This window comes from Hyla sarda, chromosome 7 (genome assembly GCF_029499605.1).
Source record: "Hyla sarda isolate aHylSar1 chromosome 7, aHylSar1.hap1, whole genome shotgun sequence".
NCBI lineage: Eukaryota > Metazoa > Chordata > Amphibia > Anura > Hylidae > Hyla > Hyla sarda.
In genome coordinates this window covers 59101461-59120509 of record NC_079195.1, presented here as the reverse complement: position 1 = coordinate 59120509, position 19049 = coordinate 59101461, and the positions used below count along the sequence as shown (strand labels likewise).

The window sequence follows — 19049 nt, the reverse complement described above, 5'->3', positions numbered from 1 at the left end:
TCTCACCAAAATCAGTGGGTTTGGCCAACAATAGTCTCATGTGTATTGCTAGCTTAAAGGGGTACTCCACTGCCCCAGCATTTGGAACATTTTGTTCGGAATGCTGGGTGTGGGTGGCGGGGGTCGTGGGTGGCGGGGGTCGTGAGGTCCTCATGACATCCCCTCCCATAGACTGGCATTGAGGGGCGTGGTGTGACATTATGAGGGGCATGGTCACGACATTACAACCTCTGCCGCCTGCATCTAGCATTTTAAACAAACGCCAGGTCAACATTGATAAGTTTGGGGGTCACGTGACGGCATGACGTAACGCCGTCAGCTCCGGGCCTCCGGACCGGCCCCTCACCCGCCGAACGCTGCTAGGAAAAACTTGTGCTACCCTGCCCTGGCTTCCCCCCTCCTCCCCCCTCCTCTCAATGAAGATGTGCCGCTGATCGAGCTCCCTCATCGGAGGACAGGATCCGGACACGGTCGGGCGATGTTACGCTCAGGCACAGCTGAGCCAGCTCAGGCTCCTGGAGAGGGGCCTGACAGCTTCATGGTTAGTGGCTGGATGGGGCCATGTGATCCAGCAGACATGTGACTCAGTGTTCCAGGAAGACGTCGAGGCAGGACGAGAGGCACAGGAGCCTGCACCATGGGCTGGCGGAGTGTGTGGAGACAGATTGAGCCAGTGAAAGACTGTAAGTGGAGCTAAGTTATTCTATATGCTGCTGCACTGATGGTGGGGCTCCGCTGCGCTATGTGAATGCTAGCTCTCCTCGGGATAATCGAGCTCTCTAGGCTATATTATGATTAGTGGATCAACCAGTACTATGGAAAATGCTATGGAAAATGTTTGCCAGGGGAATACCAGGGTATGTCCCTCTTTCCACTATAGGAGGTGTCATGGAGGGATGCATGGAAAAATAGTGAGGCATCCCTGGTATCCTTTATGGGGACACTGGACTTTGTTGTTCTGAGAGCCTTGGCATGAACCAAGCTAGAGGGGGCTGGATGTGATGGCATACCTACCTCATTTGGAGCTCTGATGATCTCTACCAGTACATTTGCTTATTCGCCTGTCTTTACTTCTTTTCCCCCAGCAAGTGAGAGGTGGTGGATTGTACGCATTTCTGGTCTGGGAACTGAATATACTGCAGAACTGTGAGTCTCGCTTGTTTTTTCCTCTTTTTTTTTCTTTTTCTAACTGCTCCACCTCAGGCTATTGAAAGAGGAGCATGGTAAGAATTAAGAACTCTCTCCAAATACATCTTTATTAAAACACCTTCCCGTATTGTGCTTAATTATAGACTTTCGGCTCCAGGTGTTGCCTTGCCTCCCAAAGTCAATGCCAGAAAATCTATCGGGGGGGGGGGGGGAGTGATGCCCCACATAATACAAGAATGGATAAATTCCTGAAGTCCCCACTTGATAATATCAAAACTAGGAACCAAAAACAAGTGGGACAAGAACAAGATCATCATAATACTATGAGTGGATCAAGATTCACTATATTACAGTCAGGAGATGACTTGCCAGAGGTGGAAGGGGGGAATCTAGACTCACAGGTTCTGAAATCTATTATGAACGGGGTTGAAAAATGTAATAAGTCACTGGAGGACCTAACATCACAAATGGGCGCTTTAAGTGTGGAGGTCTCCTTTATAAGAGAAGACACCAACAAGATTAAAGATAGAGTTAAGCAGATAGAAAAAGCAGTTCCACGTATGGAAAAAGAGCTGGGCAAGATGCGAAAGGAGCGGGAAGTTCTGATAAAGGATAACAAATATTTTAGAGAAAAGCTGGCAGACTTAGAGGACAGATCAAGACGTAATAATGTACGAATTGTGGGGATCCCGGAGGGTGAAGAAGGGGAAAACCCAACATCCTACATTGAAAAATGGTTGAAGGAGGTTGCTGGGGAATCCCTACTCACAAATTTATTTCATGTCGAGAGGGCCCACAGGATCCCCATGAAAAAGCCTGCTCCGGGTCTCGCGCCAAGAACGCTCTTGGTCAAACTATTATGCTCTCAAGATAGAGACTGCCTTTTGAAATTGTCAAGAGAAAAGGGAGCAATCCCAGTCGGCAACTCTAGGGTGTTCATGTACCCGGACTTCTCAAGAGATACCCAGCGCAGAAGAATGGCCTTTAACCCTGTTAAAAAGAGACTGCATGCGGCCGGCATTAAATTCTCTCTTTTGTTCCCCGCCAGACTGAGGATAACATTTGAGGAAAGGGTGTATTTCTTCACTAGTGACGATGAGACCAGTAAATGGCTGGAGGAGAGGGGATTGTAGGAGTGGTAGGGGAAGTAGAAATTATGTAGAAGGTGGTGGAGGGGGGGGTCCGGAGGGATGGGGCATAGTGCAGTTTAGAGATTCGTGGGTATCACAAGTCAACAGAGGGGGGGGTTGGGGGGAGGATGGGAGGTTGGGGGGAGGGTTGGGGAAGAGGGTTGGGGAGGGTTGAGGCACTACCAGCTGGGATGCACCCCATAGCGAGAAGTGGAGCCTGTCGGTTCCGGAAAAAAGAACAGAAAAATGTTTATGTCTACGAATAACAGTAATAAAATATTAATATGGAATGTGAGAAGGTTAAAAAACAGAAGTAAACGGGTAGCAATATTCGATAGAATAAACAAGCATCTCCCAGCAATTGTATGTCTCCTAGAGACCCACCTGACCCACCTGATTCGCTGAATATCTTAAGTAAGGGTTGGGTAAAGGAAGCTTTCCATTCTACTTTTTCAGAATATTCCTCATAATCCTCATATTCCTCATAATCCATAAGGCTGTAAACATGCAAGTGTTAAACTCTCTAATCGATCATAGAGGTAGATTTGTATTTCTCTATGTTAAATGGGAGGGTAGGTTATCTATCTTAGCGTTCACATACATCCCCCCTCCCTTTTCAACAGAAGTATTTCAAGTCTTAATGGATTTTCAAATGGATAAAGAGTTTACTGACCTTTGGGTAATGGGTGATATGAATGGCATCATGAATAAGGATCTTGACTGGCAGGGTAGAAATTTGGGAAATAATAATACTCTGCTTTATAGTTGGTGTCAGGAGGTGGGATGGGAGGATGCTTGGCGAAAGTTATACCCGTACAAGAAGAAATTCTCTTGTTATAATGCCACTCACAAAACAGCCTCCAGAATTGATCATGTCCTTGTTAATAATGCAGGTCTAATTTTTACTCATAAAATAGTGTATGAGCCTGGGTGTGTGTCAGATCACGCAATGTTAGTCTGTCATATTAAAAAGGAGAGGAAGACACAGGAAGCCTCTAGGAGTATGTATATAAATCCCCATTGGTTAAAAATTGAGGATGTAACAAAGGGGGTAAGCTCCGAAATTAGAGAATTTTGGGAAATAAACAAAAGCACAGCTGATACTCTGATAGTATGGGATACATTAAAAGCTTTCTTGAGGGGGCTTCTCATTAGGAATATCGCCAGGTTTAAAAGGAAATGTAAGGAGAAGGAAAATGCGATAATTGGAAAAATAGTGGCAGCCGAAAATATATATGGTATTAATCCTAACTCGGAGAACTGGGATCATCTTAAAAAGCTGCAAGACCTGTACAGTAAAATTGGCCTAGAGAAGGCTCAAGACGCTATTTTTTTCAGGAAACAGAGACAATATGTTGAAACAGGTAAACCAAACAAAACACTTATGGGAATTATTAACCAGAAAGGGAAAAAAACAATTATTGGGATAAAAAATAAAGAGGGTAGGGAATGTACTAAACAGGAGGAAATAACAAGTGTGGCAATCCAATTTTACCAGGATTTATACTCGAGGGAAAGCTTTGTGTCAGATGATGAAATTGACATTTTTTTGAAGAAAATAGGGCTTCCTACTATCAGCGAGGAAGAAAAGGCGAAAATTGGCGAAGAGATTAGTATAGGAGAAATGGAAGCTGCCCTAAAGTCCTTTGTACATAACTCCGCCCTGGGCTCGGATGGTCTGGTCTTTGAAGTTTATAAATGTTTTGGGGGTGTGCTACTGCCATACCTTTTAGAGGTTTATAATGAATCCTTGAGTAGGGGGGAGTTATCCCCAACTATGGCTGAAGCCATCATTGTACTAATTCCTAAGAAAGGTAGGGAAAGTGACGTAATGGATGATTTTAGGCCAATTTCACTCCTAAACACAGACCAGAAAATACTAGCTAAAATTTGGGCCAGACGCTTGCAACGAGTGATGGATAAGCTAATAGTGAAGGAACAGAAAGGATTAATGCAGGGAAGAAATATCTATAACAATATTAGAAGAGTTTTTCTTAATATGCAGGCAAGGGGTGAGGGGGGCTCCCACTCCATCCTGTCTCTTGACGCTCAAAAAGCGTTTGACAGGGTGGAGTGGGGCTTCCTCTTTAAAATAATAGAACATATGAATCTTGGAGAAGGCTTCTTACAGGGGCTTAGGGCCCTATATAGATCCCCCAAAGCCAAAGTTAATATTAATAATATTATTTCCCGGGAGGTAATGACGCTGCAGAGAGGAACTAGGCAGGGATGCCCTCTATCACCGCTCCTCTTCTCCCTCTTCATTGAACCACTCGCGCAGTTGATTAGATCTTCCAGCTTGTTTGATGGGTTCGGTGTCGAGGGAGAGGAGGAGAAAATACTGCTTTATGCAGACGATGTTGTATTGTTTGTCACAGATCCAGGAAGAAAGCTTGTTAGTATTATTGATTTGATAAAGGATTTTGGTAAATATTCTGGCTTTCAGATAAACTGGAATAAATCAGGATTATTAATGTTGTCAGGTGATAGCTAGGGCAGCCAGGGAGTGATACATGTTTTGCAGGAAAACGAGGCCCTGGAATACCTAGGAATTAAGATTTCGAGAAATATAGAAGAGTTTGCCCAGTTGAATAGTACCCCATTGAGAGAGAAAGTAAGAAATAAAATTCAAATATGGAAAAAGTTGCGTATGTATATGGCTGAAAGAATTACTCTGATAAAGACAATTATTTTCCCTATGGTTTTGCATGTGATTAGAGCAGCACCAGTTTGGTTAGGGGAACACCATTTTAATAAAATACAGAGTGAGATTAATGATTTTTTATGGGACGGGAAACAAACACGGATGAAACACACATTTTTGAGTCCTCCTTTGAGTAGTGGTGGTTTAGGTATACCAAATATGCAACTGTATTATATAGCAGCACACATTGAATACATGATAAAGGAAGATGATGTTTTAAAAGTTTTTTTTTCTAAATTAGGTATTAGGGGGGATAGCACTTTGGAGTTAATTGAAGGGGGAAGATGTATGCACATGGAGAGGGGAAAAATCCCCACTTGTAATATGTTTAATAAAGTATGGAGATTAAGGGTAGTTTGCACTACACTACACACTAATGTGGGGTAATGGAAATTTTCCAGAAATGTTGAAACTAAAGGAATATGTTAACTGGGAAAGAAATGGGGTTATAAGAGTTAAATATTTTGAAATAGAAAGCATGTTAGAAGAGTGGGAAACATTTAATAGGGAATTTAGTATTAGTCAGAGCGATTACTTTTCATACTTACAAATCAAAAGCGCTTTTGAGAAGGAGAAGAACAACCCTAGATGGGCAATAAATAGACATGAGTTAATTGACTATATGTTTGGGCTTCGGTCCTCCTCGACAAAGGTATTAGGTTAGTTATATAAGGGCCTAGTTAGATTTTCCGTTGAAAAATTTCCTCCAAAGAGTAGGGATAAATGGAAGCAAGTAGTAGGTCAGATCGATGGGGAAGAATAGAGGGAAGTATTTATAAATATTTCCCAATCATCTCTCAATATGAACCATAAAACCTCTATGATAAAGCTGATACATAGGATCCCATATATGCCGGGGTTCTTGTATAAGATAGGAAAAAGACTTGACTCTAAGTGTCCGAAATGTAATATGGAAGGTGCGGATTTGTCACATATGGTGTGGAGCTGCTCAAAACTGCTTTCTGCTTTGGACAGGGGTATACAAGATGGTAGAAACGAAATTGGGTACTAAGATAAGCTTTGATATTAAAACTGCCATTCTAGGGATAGGACTTAGGGTGCAGTGTAAGAACAGTGTTCTGATAAAGGCTTTCGGATTAGCTAGAATAATTGTTCTTAGGAGATGGTTTGCTCCCAAGGGCCCATGTTGGGTTGAGTGGCAGAGGGAAGTTCAACAAACGAGAAGATTTGAAGCTATTTACTATCAGGGAAAAAAGATAGGTCAAAAAGTTGAAAACGAGTGGAAGAAATGGGATGAGGCATCCTAGCTGGTAGTGGGTGGGGGGATAGGGGTGTGGGTGGGATTATTTATATTGTGTAAAGCGAATTTTGAAATGCATTATTGTAACTTTGTAATTTGAAATAAAAAAAAAAAAAAAAAAAAACGCCAGGTGCTGCACAGAGATCGCGGGGGTCCCAGCTGTGGGACACCCATGATCAGACATCTTATCCCCTATCCTTTGGATAGGGGATAAGATGTCAAGGGGCGGAGTACCCTTTTATCTACCCTAAGTGACTCTTCAGCCATATGGACTATAGTATCACATACAGGCTTACCAACCTTCACAATCAAAGTCTTTATTAGGCTGTCTGAAGCTCCACTGTATGGTACAATTGGTCTCTCTCCTTCACATAACTCTTGTGTCTCAATGGCTTCCGTTTTCAGCTGAATTTGTGCAGAACCTTAAAAAAATGTTACAAAAGTGTATATGACATATACACAGGAAATGCTTGTCTGTTTTAATGCTTGTTTTGGTCATGAAATAACATTTTGGAATAACTTTGTTATTCCTTCTGGAATTAAATGAACACATTGAAAACTGGGTGTTACCAATCCTCTTGTCAATGGGGCACATCCCTACACTGTATACAGTGTAAAGACACACCCCATTCACAAGGGGAATGGGAACACCCAGTTGTAAATATAGTCATACAGTTCCAGGAAGGATCAACGGAGGAATTGCACAGCCCCGAGCTACAGATTTGTTATTTCATAGGAAATTAAAGTATCAACTGAAATATACAGGTCAGGAAAGGCCACTAATCTGCAAGTCTGGTTCTGTGATAATAAAAACAAAGGTTAAAATCATAATATTAATGCTAAGGGATTAGGATTGACTGAAATAAAATGTACGGTAATTGTAATGTCTTCTTCATGGTCCAAGCTTCATAGATATAAGATTATTTATGCCATTAATAGTTTTCTAAGACCAACATTTCACAAACATCTTTGTAGTTTTCCGATAGTTACCTATGTGCAGAGCTTTAGCATCCCAAGTGAACGCTATAGTCTTTTGCGGTAAGAGACATTGAGGGATGTTGCATTTAGAACAGGCATACATCTGCAGATCTTGAGATTCCATCACATAGAGTTTCACCTGTGCATTGACAGATAAATAAAAAATAAAAATAATACAATAAAACATTTTTTAAGATGCTGAACAGTGGCAACTAGGACCAAATTCATCCATTTAGTTCAACAATAAAGCCAATGTACTGCCCTAATGTAGTCTTGTGATCTATTTCCACTTTCATTATCAAGAATAATCTGGGCTTTTTAAGTATATATTAGCCACAGCATCCTAGCCAACGAGGTTGTCTTACCTGTGGATATTGTGTATTTTGGTGGAGGTATATCTGTAGTGTTCTGGTACCCATATCCCAGGTACCAAAGTCCAAAGAATTGTGTGGCTAAAAAATACCTTGCCAAGTGTCTAAAACTGTATGGTATTGTGACTTAATTGTAAATTGTATATCTGCACAGGATAATTGGATCACTGGTCACATGGCACTTACCAGTCAGTTTCAATTTAGAAACTTCTGGAAAGGCTGAGAGAAGAGTTTACTACTACTAAAAAAAACAGTGTAGTCTGGCTCAGGCCAAAGAATTATCTTGTCAGAGTTTTGCTCCAGATAGATATTGATGCTCTCCTGTCTGTAGGTAGACTGGTCTGGTCAAAGTTTAAGGTCAGTAAAGTTCAGGCCTAGTCAATGACCTGTTACCGCTAAAGCCTGCTGCAAGCAATTTAACCGAGACTTGTCTGCACCAGAGAGCAATCAACTTCTCCAGTTGTAAAAATCTTCTAACCTGAGACAGACCTGTGTAGTTACAGTCTTCTGGTTTTCTAAAAGCAGCTCTATACAGTAAGTCCTATACAGTTTGCCCAAAAGGATTAAAGGGGTTGTCCACAAAAACAAACAAAAAAACTATGTATGGTGTCAAAAAGTATGATAAACCAACTTTCAAAACCCTAGTGCACAGATATTCCATAAAAGCTGAGATGTTTGGCTTCTAGCTGTGACATCACAGCTCTACAATCCCTGCCCCCCTCCTGTCTGCTCAGGACAAGACCATTGATGTGTAGAGGGGAGCTCATATTTCTGCTCATTACATTACTGCTCATTAGATTAAGAGAGCAATGAGTGTGTTCTTAAAGTACTTAAAGTACTGTGACTAAGAAAGGCTTCCTGCAGCCTTATCTAGAGTTATAAATCTAATGAGCAGTAATATGAGCTGCCCTCTTCACATAATTGGTCTCATCCTAAGCAGACAGGAGAGGAGGGGGAGCAGGGACTGGATCTATGCATTCAGAGAGAGTGACATTACATCAAGGCTACAAAGCAGACAGCTCAGTTTTTCTTTTTTTGAAGATCTGTTCAGTATGAAAAATAATATTGCATTAGTTAGTTGCTTAATTGTACTTTATGACACCATACACAGGTTGTTTCTTTTGTTGGACAACCCCTTTAAGATTGATGAATTGTGTGCTGCACTTACCATCATTGGTCTGGACAGGTAGTTGAAGACAGTAGCTGAAATGGGGAATGTCTCTCCTTTGATGACAGAATATGGAAGTGTCATATCAGCAAAAAAGGGCTGGAATGCTCGTACAGAGGTTGTGGGTGCTATGCCCAGACCTGTGTCACCCATACAGAATGCTGTGGTTTTCCACTCAGTGATGGTATCGGGTAACTGCACATATAGATCTGTCTGTCCAGAAGAGCTAAAATTGCATTAAAACAGTCACACAAACATCCAAGAATATTGTTGGCAAATAGGCATCAGTGCAAGAAGGCCTTACCCTACTGTTACCAATTCCCAGATCCAGGTCTCAGGAAACATTGTACGAATTTTATTTGTGAGCTCATCAATAGTAAGAGATTCATGAAACAAGGAGTCATCATAGTCATCCACAATGACCGTGCTTGGGAAATGAAAGTTCTCACCAACTGAAACAGAGAAATATCTTTTAGAAACTGTTTTTTATTCAGCTTAACTTAAAGGAGCATTCCCATCACTGAACATTTTGGCATATCACTAGGCTGTGGAGTAATACTGAAAAATATGTGGCCTTATCCACATACATAGGAACTTTTGTTTCAAGTAGCTTGTTTCAAAGACACAAACATATTGCTAAGATCTGCCCACTCTTTACGATTGGTATGAAGCTGAAGCTTGAGTTCCCATCTGATCCTGACATGAAGAGTCAAGGATCTCTGTGGCCCTTCATTTGTACAGCAGAGCTCCTGGGCACCAGTTGCGGTGGCTAAATCTAATTGTCTCTTCTTTGTAAGGCAAAAAAATTAAGGGATACCACACTCACCGATTGCCTAGAGATTCTTCTTTATTGCATACTTACAAAAACGGGAACAAGGTCATACACAGAAAAACGGGGGTGTACAGCTGGCACAAACGTGTGTTCGCCTTTGTCTGTACACCCCTCGTTGTCTTTGTGTCCTTGTTCCTGTTTTTGTAAGCATGCAATAAAGAAGTTCTATGGAATTGGTGAGTGCTGTATTCCTTAATTTTTTTTTGCATCGTGAACCCTCACATAGAGAAAAGGCACCACAATAGACTTCTAATCTAATTTAACACCGGGAAAGTGTTACTGAGACATATTGTCTAAATAGGAGCAGTGGCAGACTATCTATTGCTTATGCGTGTAAACTCTTCTTTTATAGGTCTTTGTTTACACGTTATTGCTTTTGTCTTTAAAGTTCTCTGAAGGAGCTGTCATACAGTGGATACCAATGTGGCTCAATAGCCTTATTAATGTCTATTGAGGTGCGGTCATGATGTCTGCATGAAATACTATCCCTTCAGTCAAATCTGACAGAATTGGTAATGTGAATGTGGACAGAACATAAGAGGTAGCAGTTCCATTAATAGAGAAGAATATTTAATCTATATATATAAAACTCAACGTGTGTGTGTATGTGTGTATGTTCCACAAAAACTTTCAAACGGCTAAAGATATTAACATGAAACTTGGCACACATGTTACCTATATGTCACCAACAAACATAGGATAGGTAATTTAACCCTCACTCACCCCCATTTGCCAGGGGCGGGGCTTATGTTTAAAGTCCCATGCAAGTCAATGGGAAATATATGTTACCGCATAACTTCCAAACAGCTGGAGATATTTCAATAATACTTGGTCACATGTTACTTATATGTCCACTTAAAATATAGGATAGTTAATTTAACCCTTAACTACCCCCATTTGTGAGGGTCGGGGTTTTTGTTTAACGTCCCATGCTAATCAATGGGAAATGTATGTTCCCATATAATTTCCGTACGGCTGGAGCTATTTCAATACTTGGTACACATATTACGGGTCAGGAATGGATATGAGGTCGGGATGGGAGGTCGGGATAGGAGGACGGGATAGGAGGACGGGATATGAGGACAGGATAGGAGGTCTGGATAGGAGGACGGGATAGGAGGCCAAAATAGGAGGTCAAGATATGAGGACGGGAAAGGAGGTCAGGATAGGAGGACGGGATAGGAGGTCGGGATAGGAGGTCGAGATAGGAGGATGGGATAGGAGGTCGAGATATGAGGACGGGAAAGGAGGACGGGAAAGGAGGACGGGATAGGAGGACGGGATAGGAGGTCGGGATAGGAGGTCGGGATAGGAGGTCGGGATAGGAGGTTGAGATAGGAGGTTGAGATAGGAGGACGGGATAGGAGGTCGGGATAGGAGGTCAGGATAGGAGGTTGGGATAGGAGCTCGAGATTGAAGGAGGTGATAGGAGGTCGGGATAGGAGGTCGAGATAGGAGGACTGGATTGGAGGACGGGATAGAAGGTCGGGATAGGAGGTCGAGATAGGAGGACGGAATAGGAGGAAGGGATAGGAGGACGAGATAGGAGGTCGAGATAGGAGGTCAGGATAGGAGGTCAGGATAGGAGGACAGGATAGGAGGTCGGGATAGGAGGTCGGGATAGGAGGTCAGGATAGGAGGACGGTATAGGAGGTTGGGACAGGAGGTCGAGATAGGAGGACAGGATAGGAGGTCGGGTTGTGGGGTTGGGATATGACAACAATATATGAGGACTGCATATGAAGTCAAAAGCTTCCCCCTTTGTTTATTTTCCTCCCCAACAAGGGTTAGGAAGGAAAAACCGGGCAACGCCAGGTACTCAGCTAGTGGGTAATAAACTTCTATATTGATCTCCTTTACAATGTCACGAAAGGTTTGATGTCCTAGAACAACTTTCCCCTTCTGTTCCTGATTGGAAAACACGTTTTCTAACTGTTCATGTAAGGGAACAGACATATATAAAGTTTTATTCCCATAATTCTTTTTTGTTAGTTTTTTGGTTGTGTTTTAAATATTTGATACATAGGGCTTTGTTCGATTTTTCCCTGTTGCATTATTTTCTGATAGGGGGCTTCAAGGTTCTTGCATAGCACTAGAGAATTCTGTTTGATGCAGAATGCAATCCACTATATGGAACTTACTGTATACTTTCCATCTATAAATTCAATGTAAAAAGCTCAGAAAGGGTTATCAAATTTTGGCATTTAGCTGATGAGCATTTTAATTCCATTGCTTTGACCCCTTTAAGTAGTTGATTGAACTCGGCTGATTTAATATTGATGGCCCATAAAAGCCTGGATAACCCTTTAAGGGGATTTGTCAGTGTTTTATCCCCCACACACAAAGTGCTGTTATGGCTTTAAAGATAAAATTACACTGATTTCTAATATATAATTTATATCTCTGTTCTTATTTGCACCCCCTGAAGTCAGCCCACAAAGGCCCACATTCTCACACTGTCCAATAAGAACTGTCAGTGTCAGTGTGTAGGGGCACACCCCTTTGACAAGGAGAATGGTAATGCCCCTTTGTCAATTGACTGTAAGGTTTTCGGAGGGTTAAAAGGGTACTCCACTGGAAAGCATTTTTTTTTTAAATCAACTGGTGCAAGAAAGTTAAACAGATTTGTAAATTACTTCTAATTAAAAATATTAATTCTTCCAGTACTTATCAGCTGCTATATGTTCCTCAGGAAATTGTTTTCGTTTTGAATTTCCTTTCTGTCTAACCAAAGTGCTCTCTGCTGACACCTCTGTCCATTATAGGAACTGTCCAGAGTAGAAGCAAATCCTCATAGCAAGCCTATCCTGCTCTGCACAGTTCCTGACATGGACAGAGGTGTCAGCAGAGAGCACTGTGGTCAGACAGAAAGAAAATTCAAAAAGAAAAGAACTTCCTGTGGAGCATACATACAGCTGATAAGTACTGAAAGGATTAAGATTTTTTAATAGAAGTGATTTACAAATCTGTTTAACTTTCTGGCACCAGTTAATAAAAAAATAATAATAATGTTTTCCAGAGGAGTACCCCTTTAACACAGGAACAGCATGATGCTTCAGCATTGTTATTTCATGCAGAATATGAATATGTACTAACTGAGACATGATGTGTGTGGTGACTGGTTCTCTTAAAGGAATCCCTTTCTGTTAAAATATTTGACATTCAGTTTCAAATGGTTGTCCAGTTTGTCAACCTCCTATCCTGTTCAGGCCCAGTATTGGTTGATAAGAGTTCAGAATAGAATGTCACTTTTAAGAAAGGTTATCTTACCATAGATAGGCTTTCCATAACCAAAACTATTTAATGCTGCAACTGGTGGAAGCTCCATACACTCTGCTGGCTTTTTCACCTGGGTATTTGTGATGACTTTTAATCCGAGTTGCTAGTGGGAGATATAAGAAAATGTATACATTTTGTTAATAGTAGTCATGTTGGTGACTACTGTATTTCCAGGCATCTACTGCTTTCCTTTGAATATTTAGAATAATAGCTGTCTATAGTTTTATCCATTTGGTGCAAGAGGTTTTATACAGTATTCGTCTCTATATCTAATGTCACAAATGCACACTACTCCAAACGTGGCTATCTGGGATTAAAAATTACTATTTGTCGTACTATACTTGAAAGTAATGATTAAAGTCATCAGGCAATGGGCAGAATTATACAGTCAGGGAGTATGTATTAGGTATACAGGCCCCACAATGTACAACATTCACACTCACTGACTGTATAATATACAGTTCTATATTCGTCAGGATTTTAAGAACATCCATTATACCTTGAGTAACGTAAACACATCAGGAGAGGATGGAGCTTGCAAGTTATAGGATCGTTTTCTGCGCTTAAAGAAACTGTATTTATAGCTTGCCTGTGGCCTCCAGCATATGGGTTCTTCTTCCTGGACACGATATGGGTACCCATATTGATTTCTTCTTGAAACAAAACTGTAAACCTAAAAAGAAGGTAAAAAAGAACACAATGGTTACGGATTCTTGACCTAGTAAGTTCATGAACATCTCAAGACATACACAGGTAAAGTACCAAATACCTTACCTTACATAATAGAAAACGTAACTATGTTATAAAATATTATGAATTATTTCCTATTTACCTAACTCACATTAGTCTAAGCCCCTAGGAGGGTAAAGTCTAATTCCATATGTCAGACTTGCACAAACATACAATAGTACTGGGAAAGACAATGCGAAAACCCAGAAGGCACATGGCAAAATAATAATAAGCTGAACTTTCCATGGTTGAAAATATGTAATAGTTTTTAGAAGTTACAAGTTACATAGAACAGAAATAATAGAAAATGTCTTGCTCACCGTGGGCTTCGTCCCTTGCCCGGACTGTGCTGTGGAAGGCAATATAGCAAAAAGAAAAGTTGTCCAGCGAGGGAATAGAGCAAAAAATCTTCTTTATTATAAAAGCCAGCAAACAGGATAAAAGTGATGTGTTTCAGGTGTCCATCTGCACCCTTAGTCGTACTACGTACGACTAAGGGTGCAGATGGAAACCTGAAACGCGTCACTTGTATCCTGTTTGCTGGCTTTTATAATAAAGAAGATTCTTGCACTATTCCCTCGCTGGACAACTTTTCTTTTTGCTATATTACAAGTTACATAGTCTACATCCATACTTGTCAATAGTCCTTAACCAGGGTGTAAAATGGGCATGGTTTGTGCAAAACAAATGCTATCTCACAAGAGGGTGTTGGTCCTGTTGTATTTTATTTTGGGAAAAAAGTTTAGAGTTTTCCTATATACAGTATAGGCTTCAAAAGAAATTAACAATAAGGGATCCCTTGATTTCATGGGTTACCAGGGTAATAAAGTATCAGTACTTTAAAAGCCTTATTGCCGAATGATATAGTTTGTCATAGGCGTGCGCAGCCTATTGCATTAGGGTGTGCACCCTAAAGCACAAACTCACGCCACGCGCGTGCATATATATATGTATATATACGCACACATACACACAGTTAGTATAGTTCCCCCACATTAGGTGCAGTATAGGTCCCCCACATTAGGTGCAGTATAGTCCCCCCACATTAGGTGCAGTATAGTTCCCCCACATTAGGTGCAGTATAAGTCCCGCCACATTAGGTGCAGTATAGTTCCCCCCACATTAGGTGCAATATAAGTCCCACCACATTAGGTGCAGTATAAGTCCCCGCACATTAGGTTGGCAGTACAGTTCCCCCACATTAGGTTGGCAGTACAGTTCCCCCACATTAGGTTGGCAGTACAGTTCCCCCACATTAGGTGCCACCTAATGTGGGGGAACTGTACTGCACCTAATGTGGGGGAACTGTACTGCACCTAATGAGGGGGAACTGTACTGCACCTAATGAGGGGGAACTATACTGCACCTAATGAGGGGGAACTGTACTGCACCTAATGTGGGGGAACTGTACTGCACCTAATGAGGGGGAACTGTACTGCACCTAATGAGGGGGAACTGTACTGCACCTAATGAGGGGGAACTGTACTGCACCTAATGTGGCGGAACTGTACTGCACCTAATGTGGGGGAACTGTACTGCACCTAATGAGGGGGAACTGTACTGCACCTAATGTGGGGGAACTCCCCCACATTAGGTGTAGTATAGTTCCCCACATTATGTGCAGTACAGTTCCCCCACATTAGGTGCAGTATAGTTCCCCACATTAGGTGCAGTATAGTTTCCCCACATTAGGTGCAGTATATTTCCCCCACATTAGGTGCAGTATAGTTCCCCCACATTAGGTGCAGTATATTTCCCCCACATTAGGTGCAGTATATTTCCCCCACATTAGGTGCAGTATAGTCCCCCACATTAGGTGCAGTATATTTCCCCCACATTAGGTGCAGTATATTTCCCCCACATTAAGTGCAGTATATTTCCCCCACATTAGGTGCAGTACAGTCCCCCACATTAGGTGCAGTATATTTCCCCCACATTAGGTGCGGTACAGTTCCCCCACATTAGGTGCAGTATAGTTCCCCCACATTAGGTGCAGTACAGTTTCCCCACAGACATACAGCCTTCAGCCATATACAGTGTATGGCTGGAGGCTGTATGGCTGTGTACTGCCCCACTTCAGTGTTCCGACCACCGGTCCTCCGGTCCGGGGTCACGATCTACTGCTATGGCCTATAGACCATAGCAGTAGGTCCCGGGACCGGAGGACTGGTAGTCGGAACACTGAAGACGACGTGCTGCCAGCTAGTGTTGGTCACTTACCATTCCGGCCGGCGCGCGCATCCTCTTCCTTGAATCTCCGCTCCTCCGTTGCTATGGGCGCACGCAAGGGACGTCAATGACGTCCCTGCGTGCGCTACTTCCCGGCGGCCCCTGTGTTTTTAAAGTTAACACGGGGGCCGCTGTAGAAAGGTAACTGGGACATCCTTGTGTCCCGAAAAGATCTTTCGGGACACAGGGATGTCCCGAATGTGACGGGGGGGGGGGGGGGGGGGGGGGTCCTCTGCGGGCTGCTCAGTGGTGGCCTCGGATGCCCCCCTGGGCTTGATTAGGGTGTGCCTGGGCACACCCGGCACACCCCGTGCGCACGCCTATGTAGGTTGTTGACTCCAACATATTTGATGGAATATCCCTGTGCTACCAAGCACTAGACAGAAGCATTTGGATGTCATGGAGAGGTGGTTGTTCAGTGTACTGTACAAAGTGCAGACAAAATGCCCATGGGGCCGGAAGAAGTGCTGATTGCACGAAACACACCGGTTTGTAGCCTCTGAGCTTCCTGCAAGATCCCAGACATCCATGGCGGCTGTTATTCACTGAATGCTTTTTGCGGTGAGTTGCTGGATTTTCTCTTTTTTTCTCTTCATTATTCCAGTATTTACCTATTTCAGTATTTTTCTATTTCATTTGCCCTAATTTTGAACCGTTGTGACTTTTGGTTTTTGTTTTTTCACATATCCTATTGATTGTTTTGGGTGTTTTGGTTCTGTGCCTCCAGCTGTTGCTCTCTTCATTAGTATCGTATGTGTGAAAGAAAACACATAAAAAGAGACTTGTATGTTCCTCTTTGCATCCTTTGGTGCCTCCTTATTTATTGCTTAAAAAGAAGCAATACGGAGTACCCCTTTAATGGATCCTGTTCTCCAATAGGTTAGCACAATGAACACACACTCTAGCACATTATATTGACAGGGGCAACACAGTCTCATTGACTAAACAACTAAAAAAAGCTCGGCTGTCCGGGTGACAAGGAAGGAGATTTATCATTATTTTCAAACGTATAGCTTTTATATGACAATTTTTTTTTTACTTACTTTTGTGACCTATTTTCGCAAATAGTTGCATGACCTTGATAAATAAATCGCTCATAAGCAAAACCTGGGAAACCCGCTTACAAAATAATTTTTTAAAGCGGAAAAGTTTTCACTTATGTTAATAGCTGAAGTTCTTTTTCGACCCTTTATTACCAGTAGCGTTGCTAGAGAGTGACGGGGAGGGGAGTGATTTGGGTGTTCGTACCGCATCAGGTTACACCTTGACTGGCCTGCCTGGCACTAAATAGCTGCACTCCAACTATCCCGCAAAAACCCATCCACCCTCCTCAGAAATTAAAATATATTAAAAACATACCATGCCGCACCATGAATATCCGTACCCTTGAGGCTTTTTTGTTTAATTTTGAGCCCGCATTTTGTGACGTTGGTGGGCGGAGTCTTGTGTCGCTGGGCTGAGGCCAGAGTTTACGTCAGGAAGGAAGACAGTGCAGCACCAACAGGCACATAAACAATAGTCAAGCCACAAAAAAAAATATCTCGGTACGTTACCCACCCCAAAATGTTCATGAAGTGTTATTACTATCGATGTTTCTTATTTTTAAGGAAAAATTTTAGTGCCACATATGGGTTATTTATGTAGTCTGTAAAAATTCTTACACAATTATTTTGTGCCTTATTCTATTTTAACACAACATTAATTAAAACATTTTGTGGGTACGCCAGCATGTACATGTACTGAACATTAACCACTTAAGGACTCAGGGCGTACCAGTACGCCCTGAGTCTGCTCCCTTTTTATAACAACGGCTGAGACACGTGGCTAATAGCGCGTGGCACTGATCGCAGTGCCACACGCTATTAACCATTTAGACGCAGCGTTCAAAGTTGATCGCCGCGTCTAAAGTGAAAGTAAACTACTCCCGGCTAGCTCTGTGGGCTGTTCGGGACCGCCGTGGCTAAATCGCGGTGTCCCGAACAGCTAGAGCACGCAAGGAGGCCCCCTACCTTTCTCCTGTGTGTCCAAGAGATCCAGGCATGAGCAGTCAAGCAGCAGCATCATTGATCAATGTTATCCTATGGGATAACAATGATTAATGTAAAAGATCAGTGTGTGCAGTGTTATAGCCCCCTATGGGAGCTATAACACTGCAAAAAATAAAATAAAAAGGTTAATAGAGATCATTTAACCCTTTCCCTAATAAAAGTTTGAATCACCCCCCTTTTCTCTTTAAAAAAACAAAACAAAACAGTGTAAATAAAAATAAACATATGTGGTATCGCCGCATGCGTAAATGTCTGAATTATAAAAATATATCATTAATTAAACCGCACAGTCAATGGCATATGCGCCCAAAAAATTCCAAAATAGCGTATTTTTGGTCACTTTATATTGTTACGCCGAGCGCTCCTGGTCCCCGCTCCTCCCCGGAGCGCTCGCAACATCCTCGCTACTGCAGCGCCCCGGTCAGATCCACTGACCGGGTGCGCTGCGATACCGCCTCCAGCCGGGATGCGATTCGCGATGCGGGTGGCGCCCGCTCGCGATGCGCACCCCGGCTCCCGTACCTGACTCACTCTCCGTCGGTCCTGTCCCGGCGCGCGCGGCCCCGCTCCCTAGGGCGCGCGCGCGCCGGGTCTCTGCGATTTAAAGGGCCACTGCGCCACTGATTGGCGCAGTTGTTCTAATTAGTGTGTTCACCTGTGCACTCCCTATGTATACCTCACTTCCCCTGCACTCCCTCGCCGGATCTTGTTGCCATCGTGCCAGTGAAAGCGTTTCCTTGTGTGTTCCTAGCCTGTGTTCCAGACCTCCTGCCGTTGCCCCTGACTACGATCCTTGCTGCCTGCCCCGACCTTCTGCTACGTCCGACCTTGCTCTTGTCTACTCCCTTGTACCGCGCCTATCTTCAGCAGTCAGAGAGGTTGAGCCGTTGCTAGTGGATATGACCTGGTTACTACCGCCGCTGCAAGACCATCCCGCTTTGCGGCGGGCTCTGGTGAATACCAGTAGTAACTTAGAACCGGTCCACTAGCACGGTCCACGCCAATCCCTCTCTGGCACAGAGGATCCACCTCCTGCCAGCCGGCATCGTGACAGTAGATCCGGCCATGGATCCCACTGAAGTTCCACTGCCAGTTGTCGCCGACCTCACCACGGTGGTCGCCCAGCAGTCACAACAGATAGCGCAACAAGGCCATCAGCTGTCTCATGTGA

At 42.9% G+C, this 19049-nt stretch overlaps 1 protein-coding gene across 3 annotated transcripts in view; it reads right to left on the bottom strand.

Annotated features, from left to right (window-relative positions):
* The window catches only part of LOC130281672 (alpha-2-macroglobulin-like protein 1), a 152088-nt gene that overhangs the window by 25977 nt on the left and 107062 nt on the right, over window positions 1-19049 (bottom strand). For all 3 annotated transcript variants that reach the window (XR_008846075.1, XM_056529137.1, XM_056529136.1), the window contains 6 exons: window positions 13372-13545; window positions 12864-12975; window positions 9066-9213; window positions 8762-8987; window positions 7235-7361; window positions 6545-6666 (listed from right to left, as the gene is read on the bottom strand). Coding sequence is in view for 2 of the 3 variants with exons in the window: in XM_056529137.1 (XP_056385112.1) it covers window positions 6545-6666; window positions 7235-7361; window positions 8762-8987; window positions 9066-9213; window positions 12864-12975; window positions 13372-13545 (909 nt within the window). In the remaining variant the exon portion in view is untranslated. The remainder of the gene's footprint in view (window positions 1-6544; window positions 6667-7234; window positions 7362-8761; window positions 8988-9065; window positions 9214-12863; window positions 12976-13371; window positions 13546-19049) is intronic.